General features: G+C 32.1%; 1 protein-coding gene across 1 annotated transcript in view; it reads right to left on the bottom strand.

Moving 5' to 3' along the window:
* LOC143196284 (nephrin) overlaps positions 1-9,019 on the bottom strand; it is a 360,346-nt gene extending 351,327 nt beyond the window's left edge. The window contains exon 1 of the mRNA XM_076403953.1: positions 8,883-9,019. Coding sequence (XP_076260068.1) covers positions 8,883-8,938 — 56 coding nt within the window. The 5' untranslated portion in view covers positions 8,939-9,019. The remainder of the gene's footprint in view (positions 1-8,882) is intronic.
* Positions 9,020-13,669: the final 4,650 nt, after the last annotated feature.

Raw genomic sequence — 13,669 nt, forward strand, 5'->3', positions numbered from 1 at the left:
ATAGTTGCCTTTTAAACTGAAATAATAATGTAGACATCTGAAAAAAAACAAATACATCTAAAGAAACAAAAAGAGCATAAAACTAATAACAAAAATACAACATAAATAGTAAAAAATATATTAGAACACGGTATAAATAGATTGTTCTTCCTTCCAACATTTGCTGTTACTACAGTTCTATACAAAACGTATTTGTTTGTTATAAATAAAATTAAATAATCATTTTTTATAATAAAACCTCCCTTTCCCGAGTATTATGAGGTTTTATAATGGAAATATTCATTAGTTTTTGGATAATTGGGAATTATTATCGATAATTAGCTGTTGTGAATTTCAGAGGCATTGTCAGAAACACAAATTAATCTTTTTATTTCAATAAATTTATTTGATATTTTAATGGTTTCAATGAACTAATAGTTTTTGGCCATTATATTAAATTAATATAGTATATTTATAAAATATATCTGGCAGAAATTTGCAATGGTTTTGGAAAAAAAAATAGATATTAAACATAAATATATTTTGCTTCAATTCTCGGGTTTAATGATGTGTATATTTTTTATTTTCATCAATTATGATATATCTGCATTGAATGCGAAATAATCGATAACTATAATAATGGGTGGTAATGGCTTTGTTAAATTTTAACGGTCCACAAAACAATATGTTATTAGATAAAAAGTAAATATATGAAATATATACAGTAATTTTTATATAGCTTAACCCTGTAACCTGATAATAGAGGTTTCAAATTTTCTACGTATTCAATACTAGTCATCAGTAGTATAGTTAATATTAATAAGGCTTTAAATTTTGACTCGATGATAGAGTATTACATCCTAATAAATATCCTCACCTGGTTTTGTTGTCTATTTCTATTATTTCCAATATATGTCAATTATATTTGATAGATTTTATTTAAAAATTAAAATTAATAAAACATGTTTCCAGAGTTAAAATAAGAACGGTGTATTTTAATCATACTTTTCATTACAAGATATAAAAATATTGGATAGAAGTTCCGTCGTTAAATAAAAAAAAACATGTTTTTGTAACACAAATCTTATACAAGTACGTTTTAGTATTCAGAGTTACCTTTCACTGAACATCAATACACTGGAATAGATGTAGCAGTTCATAAATATTTTTGTTACTATTTTTATTTTTATAGTTAAAATGTTGGGTTAAATCTATTCGGTGATGTTTTCGAATTGGTTCAGTGTTTTCCACCATTTTTCCTCACTCATTCGTGTATTGAACTACCTTCCTCTTCATAGATATATTTTTCAGGATTGTATTTTTACTTTTTGATCTCCTATAATTTAATCATTTAATATCCTAAACCTCTAATATACATAAAAATATATCAAATCCAATATGAACAAAATACAAAGTACTTTGCTAAGTAATGATCAGTATGTCCTTAGTTTATATTGTCTGTTTTTGTTAGTCTAGATTATTAGAATATCCAGGTTTAGTATAGGAAAAAGTGGTTGAGGAAATAAGTTTATTGAAAATACATTAAGTCAAGAAAATAGAAGAAAGAACGATTGAAAAAGAACCGAGAAAATGGTTTTAATAAGAAATTCAGATTCTCTTAAAGCAAGGTTATTAGCCTTAATGAAACAAAAAGAAAAATTGAGGGGCTAGAATTATAAGAAGCGTAACCTACTTTAGGGAACACAATGAAACAGCTATTAAGAATAGAGATAAAAATTAATACTATCAATTATCAACAGATAACACGTACAAATGAAATATTGTAGAAGAATTCAAGCACCAATACAGAGACAAAGACTGAAAAGATATATACAAAACATAAAGATAAACAAGAAACAAGAAGAGGTATGATATTTGTTTTAGGGAAATAGGAGACAGAAACCAATGTTCGAGAAATAAAAAACCAATTTTCAATGAAATGTTTGCAAATGAAAAAAAAATTAGTAAGAGGGATATTACCGATATTGAGGGATATTAGGATTTGTAAAAAATATGATTTTATGAAGCCTATATGATAATGGGAGTTGAGTTTATTTGAAGTACAGTTTTGCTAATTAGGAGGCAACCAAATGTGAAAAATCGTTCTAACGCCATTAAAATAGCTGAATTTCTAGACTGTTTATTGTTTCTTTAAAACTGACGTGTCCGCTGCATCATCGATGGTGATAAAGTGAAACAATCAAATGAAGTGCCGGCTTGGTTGCGTAGTAGTAAAGGCGATAGGACTTACTTTCGATAGCCGCGGGTTCGAATCCTGCTGGGGCATGGTCATAAATTTAGGTTTGTGATTGTTTAATATTTGTGAATGTCCTAGGCAAGAGTGTAAAATCCGACAATAAAATTGATCTCAGTCACGCCAGTAACCAAGCTGGGTAAGACTGGATGTCTTCTGGGATGATTTCTAAAGTGGATCACTCACCGAAATGTTGTAGCTGTTGTGCATTCGAAATTGATTTCTGAAGTCTAAAACTTCGTCCAAAATAATATTGTTCAATGTTACTGCTTAAGGAAAGACACAACAACAATAATAATATCAATCAATAATATCAAGTACTGTTTTGTTAATTAGGAGGCAACCAAATGTGAAAAATCGTTCTAACGCCATTAAAATAGCTGAATTTCTAGACTGTTTATTGTTTCTTTAAAACTGACGTGTCCGCTGCATCATCGATGGTGATAAAGTGAAACAATCAAATGAAGTGCCGGCTTGGTTGCGCAGTAGTAAAGGCGATAGGACTTACTTTCGATAGCCGCGGGTTCGAATCCTGCTGGGGCATGGTCATAAATTTAGGTTTGTGATTGTTTAATATTTGTGATTGTCCTAGGCAAGAGTGTAATATCCGACAATGAAAATGATCCCGGTCACGCCAGTAACCAGGCTGGGTAAGACTGGATTTCTTCTGAGATGATTTCGAAAGTGGAAATAATCACTCGCCGAAGTGTTGTAGCTCTTGTGCATTCAAAATTGATTTCTGAAGTCTAAAACTTCGTCTAAAATAATATTGTTCAATGTTCTTGCTTAAGGAAAGAGAGAATAATCAAGCAAGAAAAACATAGACAGAAAAATCAAAAAAGGATACTATCCATGTCATATTTAATTATATACAAATATTATTGAACAACCTATTATTTGTATCGACGTCTATTATTTTAAAACAAGTATAGTCTGCCCTAGATTATTTAAAGTCAATTAAATATTTAAATATATGGATAATGGTATACTTGAGTAAAGCAGTTTAAACACAAGAAGCGGAAAATTGCAGTAGATTAGCCTTAACACCTGCAATTAAGGTAAAACTCCCGAGACCGTTATATCCAGAAGTAAGAGCTCTTGTCCACGACTACCTCCATTGTTTCGGGAATAAAAGTTCCACGAACGAAATCGTGCGAGAAAGAACAGAGTCGAACAACCAATTATCTCGAATCGCTTACTTGTAAGACGTCGCCTGTTGTACGGCAGCGATTGCTCTGAAGTGTTCTAAAAAAAGAACACAGAACACAGAGGAATTAGAAGTGTATCTCACATGTATTACCTGTGATCAAGTTTCGCGTTCATTTGACACTAGAGAGCGGGACTGACATTTTGATTAGTGGGAAATTTAAAATATTTTATTAATAATGACTGCGGTAATAAAAATAGTAGAAATAAAAATGCGAAAAAAGTTTAAAAAAGCATGTTATTTAAATATATGTACATTTTAGATTGCAAATATGATTTAAAAGGAGAATTCTTAGAATTTTCCATGTTTAATAACAATATATTATAACAACAATACATTAAAACGTAATATAACAGATTTAACACAAAGCTTATACTTTTAAATATACAAAATTTAATAAGCTATTCAATATGGAACATTTTATATTAGCTTAGATATAACTTGGCCAAATACAGAGTACAGTACAATATATATGTTGAAGACTAGTTATTTTGAAATGTCTTTTTAACTCTTTTTTTGCCAAATATTTATTGTAAGTATATCTGTAGTCATCTATATATGAGCTGTGTTATATTTAGATATTGCAATAAAAATGTTTCGTTTTGCCTTTTACTATTCTGTTAATTTTTAAACACCTAACTCTTTTCCTTCTACTCACGTCTCGTTGAAAATGCTCAATACAGTTGATGGTTTTGAAAAATACAGCCATTTGGGGATATAAAATATTGGACAGACTGCTTGTTAAGCGAACTTTTGTGCATAATCTGGTAATTAAATAGAACAGCCCAGATATCATTTACCAACAAAGTAAAAAAAGTATCTGGCTTTGTCAAATTACATCTATCATACTGCCGGGCTTCAATAACTTTACTGTTAAACTCACTAACATTTCCTGACATATTTGGATCAATGTTTTCCTACTTCTATGCCACAGCTAAAATATAGGCTTGTTATTTTTTACAAATCAGTTACAAATAATTAACCTTATAAAGGACTTACAATTTAAATAACAACCGGGAACCTTATCGCTGTTAATCAATGCTCTTCCACATTTTGGTTCGTAGTCAGCCTACCCAAAATGTACACTACAAAGCCTTTTGTTATTGTTTTAGACCTCAAAAGAGATTCCCATCAGTTTTTCATTATTTATTGCTAAAAGCCATTTCTGACATAGAGCAGGATCCCTAGGAAAGCTGTGTATACTATTTGAAACGGTACTATATCCTGGGACTCAACACCTGAGATGTATTAAGATTTAAACAAATCATTTTAACGTCATAAAGTTTGCGTTGTCAGCAATGTTAAAAAATGGTCCAATTCGATAGAAATACAGAAATTCTTTGTATATAAGTCGAATTGGTTCTATTGGAAGCATACAATTACCAAAAAATTCCAAAATATCCAGTAACTTTCTGATTATTTCCACCAAATATAAACACACGTACTTTAACAGGTCGATTGAAGAGTCTTCGCCCAGGTACATAGATGGTGCTATTAGAATTAAATGCATATATTTTAGTATAACCCTCAGAAGATGCGTGTATAAATTTGACAGCTGTCGAATCATTAGTTTGTAAATTATTGCATTTTGAGTGAAGCAACTTTTGTTATTATGAAAAAAATGGATGGTGAAAAATGGAAAAAAGGATTTCGCGCGTTGATAAAATATTGCTTTTCGAAGGGCAAAAATACAGTTGAAGCAAAAACATCAAAAGAAGTAGCATAATCAAACATCAAGGATTGGTATGCCAAGTTTAGACCTGGTGAGCACCGAAGACGGTGAACGCACTGGATGTTCAAAAGAGGTTGTTACCGACGAAAACATTAAAAATATCCACAAAATAATTTTGAATGGCCGTATATTGAAACTGAATGAAATAGCAGACACTCTAAAGATATCAAATGAAGGTGTACACCATATCATTCACGAATATTTCGGTATGAGAAAGCTCTGTGTGGAGTGGGTGCTGCACAAGCTAACTTTTGACCAAAAACAACGTGTTGATGATTAGGAGCAGTGTTTAAATATGATCAAGCGTAATAAACCCGAGTTTTTGCATCGATATATGACAATGGATAAAATATGGCTCCATCATTTCACTCCGAAATCCAATCGACAGTCATCCGAGTCGAATGCACATGATAAACTCGCTCCAAAGCATGGAAAATGCAACAGTGGGCTGGCAGGGTATGGCGTCTGTATTTTGGGATGCGCATGGAATAATTTTCATTAACTACCTTGAAATAGGAAGGACTATCCACAGCGGCTATTACATAGCATTATTGGACCAGTTGAAGGACGAAATCGCCAAAAAAAAAACGGCCGCATTTGAAGAAATAGAAAGTGCCGCTTTACGAAGGCAATGTATCACAAGTTAGTGAAAACGATGGCAAAAATCCATGAATTGGACTTCGAATGGCTTCCTCATCCACCGTGTTCTCCAGATCTGGCCCCCAGCGACTATTTCCTGTTCTCAGATCTCAAAAGAATGCTCGCCGGGAAGAAATTCTCGTCGACAGAAGTGGTGGTCGCCGAAACTGAGGCCTATTTTGAAGCAAAGGACAAATCGTACTACAAAAAAGTATCAAAAAGTTGGAGGGTCGCTATAATCAGTGTATCACCCTTGAAGGGAATTATATTGAATAAGAAAAAAATTTTGCCAAAAAAAACCAAAAAGACCTGTTATACCTTCTTATTTTCTAGAATAGACTTCTGAGGGAGAAAGTGTTAAATTTCAGCTTTGCTATCAAATTTCTACCTCGAGTCACCTAGCCGCAAATGAACAAACTAAAACACTGTTTTGCTTGCACCCATTTAAGATACCCTTCCAAATTCTCAATATTTTGTGAAACGGAACGAGCGAATGGGCGTCTTTTTCCGCGACCGCTTTCTTGTCCGACCTCCTCCCGCTTCCTGCTCCTCACCCCATCGAAAATGTCATTAAGTTTTCTGCTTTTTTATTTCATCGTGCCCTATGAAGGAAATTCCCGCGGAGAATCTGGAATAATATAAAACAATTTCGTCGATCGAACGAAACCGTTCGCTTTCTTATGACCCAGTTATTGATTGATTCCCCGCAAATACAAAGTTTATTCCGTTATTTTGATGTGAGATGGAAGAACCATCCGATTTTCATATGTTAAAGAAAAGTTATTTCTTTTTATCTTTCAAGGACTTGACGAGTATATATATATATGAAACTAGCTGACCCGGCAAAGGTTAAAAAAGAACAAATGACATGGAGAGCTCTGAGCGATGAGGGAATATAAAAAGAACAAAACAACAAACATTAATTTTTTAAATTCATTATAATTTATTTTAAGTAATAATTATTTATATAATTAATTCATTACATAATATTAATCTCAATGCTACAGCGTAAACAATATTTTTTGTTAGTCCGTCTTTAGCTAATATAAACAAACTTGATGGTTTACTCACTCGAGAGCATGCAACGTATTGTCCGTGTGAAAAACATGGTGTGCTCAATTCTAAGCCACAAACATGCATTGTTTGACATTGAGATTTATTAATAGTCATTGCAAATGCCAATCAGAACTTGAATATGCTTAAATTGAATTGGCACATCTGTGGGTATAATAGTTATTCGTGTTATTAATATATTTTCACTTCGAAACTTGCCATTTAAAATGATGGCTTCCATAATGCTTTTTATTAATTTTTTAATGACTAATCGAGTACCATTGCACGGCCGTGGTGGGTACCAATTACGAGGCAAAATAATTGGACATCCAACTTTCAGTTGTAAGTTATGCGGTGGCATGCCTGGCAAATCCAGTGAGGAAAACTCTGTCCACTCTGTCGGAAAATATACAGCTTCAGTGGCATCGCAAACTGTGTCAATATATTTATATGATACTAAGTCCCCTGGCAATAACTGTTGTATCTTCAGATTCAAAATGTCAACGTCCACTTTTTTTGCCGCAAAAATTGCTCCTTTTTATAAATATAAAATAAAAAATATATAATAAAGTTACTTGAGAATATATTTGATATGAGAGTTGCACTGAGATAGCAAAAATGTCTGACTATTACGCTTCACGCATAAACACTAATAATAGCCGAAAACTGTAGAGAGAATAAGAGAAAGTTTATTGTTTGAGAGAAATAGGAGACCATCTTCGTTGTCATTCCTACTCCGTTCTGTTTACTGGGTGAGAAGTTACACCGGTAGATACATGGAGGGGAAAACTTACCAAGTGATAATAATTGATGTTAGCGAGCGGGATAAAAAATGATAAAATTATTAAAATGACTATTAAAAAGCAGGGGTTGGTGATAGAAAAGTGAAAATTTTGGGTTGTATGTATTTTTTAATGCCACATAATAAAAAAATATCCAGAAAACTAAAAAAAATATTTTGGGGTGGACATCCCTTATAACTTAGGGGTTTGATTTTGCATAGATAGAGCCGATTCTCAGACCTACTGAATATGCAGAAAAAATTTCATAAGAGTCGGCCAAGCCGTTTCGGAGGTGTATGGGAACGAACATTGCGACATGAGAATCACTACATAGTATAAAACAAAGTCGCCTTTTCTGTCCCTATATCCCTATGTGCGCTTAAATCTTTAAAACTACGCAACGGATTTTGATGCGGTTTTTTTCAGTAGATAGAGTGATTCAAGAGGAAGGTTTATATGTATAATACATGCATAATATACTAAGGCAACATTGCTAATTTTAGAGGTTTCTAACGTGATGTCGTAAATTAACCTATTTTTTAGGCTTATTTAGCAATTAGCAAAAACGCTGCCTAACCCTACGAGTTAGATCAAATTAATGTACTACAGTATTGTACACCATAAAAAGGTCTACAAAAAAGTCCGCGATGGTATATGTTTATCTTTTAGGGATAACCCACATTAACCATTTTTATTGTTTACTTTTTACGTGAGAAAATGGCTTATTTACGAAGCTATTTTAAGCAATACGGCATTAATCCTTATCGAATTAAGTACCTTAAATACAGTGTGCAATTAATATAGATCAATATGGTTCCTTACAGCATGTAAATTAAACAAATATTTTCGGAGATATTACAAATTTAAAATTTGCGTTTAAAAATGCGTAATGTAATAAAAATTGTATGAATTTAGATATTCCAAAGATAGCAGGAAATCTTCATAGTAAGTATAGGGGAAGAGGAATTGTTTTACTCCAAATTTAATGCGTGCAGGCCAAGGGCAGTAATGAATGAACCAAAAATACTGGATCGATTTTAATCATGTTTTCATTGAGTGACATAGGCATATATATTTTATGCCCGTGCAAAGTCGGAGCGGGCCGCTATGTTTTTATATACAACGTTCATATTTTTTCTGTAGTGTATTTAATTTAGTATCAGCATTAAACCCGTGCGAAGCCGGGGCGGGTCGCTAGTTTTATATATAAGATAAAGGTTTGTGGCGTATACTTACGAATATATCGGCGTTTTTCGATTGTCGACTTCCTTAAACCAAATGACAATGTGCATTTTGTCACCGACGATGGCCGGATCGATATCGCAGGGCAATTTGGCGACCCCACCCAACACCGCCTCGACATCGTGGAAACTGGACGCTGCAAAACAAAAACAGAAACATTAGGTATAGGGCAAAGTGATCCAGGGTTTTTAAATTGCATTTTAGCGGTGTGTTTTTACAAATTATGAATGATATGTAGAACCTTCCCACTCTTCAGTTATTCTCTCTCTATGAATGTTGTATAGTCTATTTAAATTAAATTTCCTTCCCATTTTATTCTAGTTAAAAAGATATTTAATGCTGTCTGATACGTTCTAATGTGTAAACGAATAAGCCTGCAAAAGTCATTGGGCTGTCAAACGTTTACAAAATTCTACAAAATAATAATTATAATAACTATAGGTGATAAGTCGGCAAACATTGTTTTAACTCTTTTCTTGTTTTGACAAATTTCAAGTCACTTCTTACCATTACTTTCATTGAAAATGCCGGAAGCCAGACAGCACAGATTCTCTAATCAGAATTTCGGACAGGAGCGAGATAATGGCACCATCTTGTAAGTAAAATTTGTTGGACAATTACGCATTTTATTGCTAAATAATAAGTTGTTGCGGTTTTCATTGAAGATATTTTAGAATGTTGCAGATGCAATGAATATTACTATGGACATAGTCAGCAAAATATCTTAAAAAATTAAAAATATAATATAATCTAGGATTCTTCGAAAAGGAGCCGTCCTCATACGAATCGGGTGGCGGATCAATATCAGATTGATGTTAGCTTTATCACATATCGAATATATCAAATGTATAAAAACAGTGAGTAGTTTTTTTCGGTGTAAACGTAATTTAGTGCAATTATTTCAGAGAAAACTGTTAGTCTGAGAAGCATACATAGAAATATTAGAGATTTGCAGCTTTTTGAGGGATGTAGAACTTTCTTTCATACAATTTTGGGTAATATAGGATTTAAATACTGTAAAAATAAACCGAACTTCCAGACATTGCCTTGAAATAATAAAATTTTTAAAAGCATATACCAAAAATAATGATGACCTATTCTTTCAATATGTGTATTTAGATGAGATATGAATATGTGTATTTACATGAGTGGTACATTAGGTCACACATTGAAAATTGGAAGAAATGAAAATTGAAAATGAATTGAAATTGATTAGAAATTGACAAAAAATGGATTCCTGAACAACTGTTAAATAAATTGGGATTTACTTGAATGAAACTTTCTGAATACAGAAGTAGGATTCAATTCTAATGACTTCAAAGACAGGGTTATGAGAGTGAAAACTAAAGGTGAGTGTATACGATAACTGTAGGAAATCTTATTGTAGAGTGTGAAATATTTAAGGGTACAGATATGTATGTAATTGTTCAGAATATACATGAGCATTAGATTAAAATGTGAGGATTTGAGTTATTTATTTTGTAATGCTAGATTCTATCGTCCTTAACATTGTGTTCAAATTTTTCCTGATGTCTTATTTCAATTATTAAGGCGTTATATCCATTTTCATTTCGAATGAAGAAATCGTACGAGAAAAAAGAAGTACTTATTTAAATTTAACCGACTCCAAAACAGGAGGATGTTCTATGTTATATTTCGATTATATCGATTATATTCGATTATTCGTTATATCGTCGATTTCTCCGCCATCATTGGCCGATTTTCAATATTCTTTTTATATTCGAAAGAGTGTACTTCCTAGATGGTTCCATTGGAACCAAGTTACATTGAGGTCGGTACCGGGCTCAAGTAATGCAAAAACAATAATATAATTTTGTGACATATACACAGAAGAAAACAAATCTAAATTAATATAACTGTTTGGGTTCGGCACCGACTTCAAAGTGATTGGTTGGTAGTAGTTAAAATAATATTGTAAATAGATAAGTAGGTTTAGATAGGTATTAAGCTAAATTGTGTGCATGTAGTAGAATATATAATATATGTATTAAATCGGTTAAATAATATTTTGGTTTATTTTCTTTTAGTTAATTGTAATAAACGATTACGAAAAGGTTTTTTTTGTGTTAAAATCTAAGCTTGACTAGTTTTACTTTTTAGTGAGTTTCTTACTTATTTTTGGAAGTCGGTTCAATTTTGTTGTTAAAAATGTATTATAGTACTAGCAAGCAACTTAAATTGAAGTAATTATTATTTTATTATTTGAAGAAATCTGGTGCCGATACTTTCAGAAATCTATGCTCATTCAATTCTTGCAAAATCTCATTATCTGTTTTTGGTTTAAACATTTTAAAGATGGTGGTTTTTACGTCAATGACAAAGAAAGGCTTAGAGGTTCAGAAAAGTCGTAAGACAATGAACTGTAAGGTCTATGGTATAAAACGCCAGCTCAGTCTCTCAAAGTGGTTTAATTGCTTGCCAAGGAGAGAACGCAATACAAGGAATAAATAGTTGTCGGTGACGTTTTGTGACTAAGAATAGAAAGTGAATATATTGCGAAAATCACAAAAGAAAAAAGTCATGGATTAGTCTCGGAGAGCCATCCACATGGACACCGAAGTGGACTATTAATGACAATATAGTCTTTCTGAAACCGAATGAAACTGTCCATGGGCAAAGTTTAAAATGGAAAGTTTACAATTTAAAATGGAATGAGAATGTTTGTTATATATAATATATATATATATATATATATATATATATATATATATATATATATATATATATATATATATATATATATATATATAGATATATAATTTTCGAATGGAGCTTCTCTTATTCGAAAGGGTGCACTTCCAAGGTGGATTCATTGGAACCAAATCAGGATCTCTTGGGGGGAAGGGGGGAAATCGAGTGAAACGCTCAAATTTCGAACGTACGTACAAAATTTTCATATATTTTTATCTAAAATAATCAGATGTTTGGGTATAATATTATTCCTGAGCTGATGTGATGGAAAATCGGAAGTCGTTCGGTGTAGAGCAAAAGCCATTCAGTTGGCTTTTTAAGCACTAATTATAGCATTTAAGATCTCGTAGAAATATTGTAAACAACTGCTTCTATGATGTAAAAAGAGTGTTAACGCGCTAAGCGCCCAAACAGGGGTTGCGGATTCGATTCCCGGCAGGGACTGTAACTTTCTATTGTTTAGTTAGAACATTTGTCAAATCACCTAGGCTAGGTAGCGGACCCTGGGGCTTGAAAGGGTTATTTTTAAATTTTTTTGTGTGTTAAAAAGCTATTTATATTGATTATTTTTTGATCTTTGCAAACAAATAGTTCAATTTTAAGAAAAAAAGGTAGCAATTAAGACTACCCCTCGTGGTTTTGTAGATAAATATTGTTTTCCTAACAGAATACCAATATTGGAAAGAATATAACAAATTAGTCAATCTAGGGTACCGTTAAGTTAAGTGATTGCTCCTATTCCGCGTTGTGGATTTTCGCGAAAGCATAAGGAAATCGAGCGAAGGAAAAAACATTTCCGATAAAAATCCGACTGCGATTAACACCAAGTCGTAATTTTTCCGCAACCTCATTTACGCCGTATTAGCAGGGCCATTATTCACTGGAAATTATTTATGACTCGTAATAATCTCTGATATCTGGTTCATTACAGCAGATTGTACAACGTATATCACCATCGTTCGGGCTACCATATTTTTTTTGTTAATATATCGGTGGGTATATATCAAAGGCAGTATATTAAACGTGTTTATTTGATCGATATGTTTGTCGAGCTTTGGTTTGGAAGCTTTTACTGTATCGGATTCGTTTCTATATAAGCTATTAAAATATCCTGGATGTAGAATGATGAATTAATTTTTATTTATATTTTTAGTCATTGGAGGTTTCTCTATTGACAAATGTTGTGTGGTAAAACCACCGATTAAATTCATGGTATGTAACCTAATAATATTTTGTGCTATCACGTTTATTTCCATTGCTTTTCTCCTATGAAGAAGTTTATTTCCAGCAGATATCTGCGAACGGTATTGAAGATTCTACTTCGTCATGCTTTAAGATGTATAGTTGGACATGTCAATAACAGTGAGTATTCCAGATAATAAACTGTTAGTTGAAAAACGTTTATGTGGCTTCAAATGGATTCAAACATTCAAGAATTCATTGATTCATTCATTCAACGATAGAGAAGAAGACAAATTATTTTAATTCACAACAGCAATAAAGATACATTTAAAATTTCAATGTACTAATTTAAAGGTGATATAACATAGCTGCTGGCTACTTGAATATATATATATATATATATATATATATATATATATATATATATATATATATTTATATATATATATTCTATATTCATTTTTCTTTTTGATTAATGATCAGATCTTCAGATAAACTAACTAACTTTCAAATAGTGTGCTTAAGATTTATTAATTGTGATAGGGAAAGAAGCTCTAACTGATAAGTGATGGAAACTGATGGAATAAAAGGTATTCTTCGATTAAATAAATACTTTCGTGTGATAAATTTTGTTTCAATTATATTTCAGTCCAGTATTTACACCTACATAACTAAACATAACTTGGATAGGTTATAATTACGCAATAGTACTATTGGTGTGTTGAACTTTAGATAAAAGGTATGAAGTGGTATGCGCAAAAATATGTACATGCAAAAAATCAACAGGTTCTTTTGCCTCTATTGCGGCATTCGATGTTCATTTAACCGTTTCTCTATCAGAAAGGGATTAATCCTATAGTCTAAGAGTCATTGTATCAGTCTTCCTA

The sequence above is a fragment of the Rhynchophorus ferrugineus genome, unplaced genomic scaffold, assembly GCF_030347505.1.
Source record: "Rhynchophorus ferrugineus isolate W39M unplaced genomic scaffold, kcgeb_rfMv2 rfM4, whole genome shotgun sequence".
Lineage (NCBI taxonomy): Eukaryota > Metazoa > Arthropoda > Insecta > Coleoptera > Curculionidae > Rhynchophorus > Rhynchophorus ferrugineus.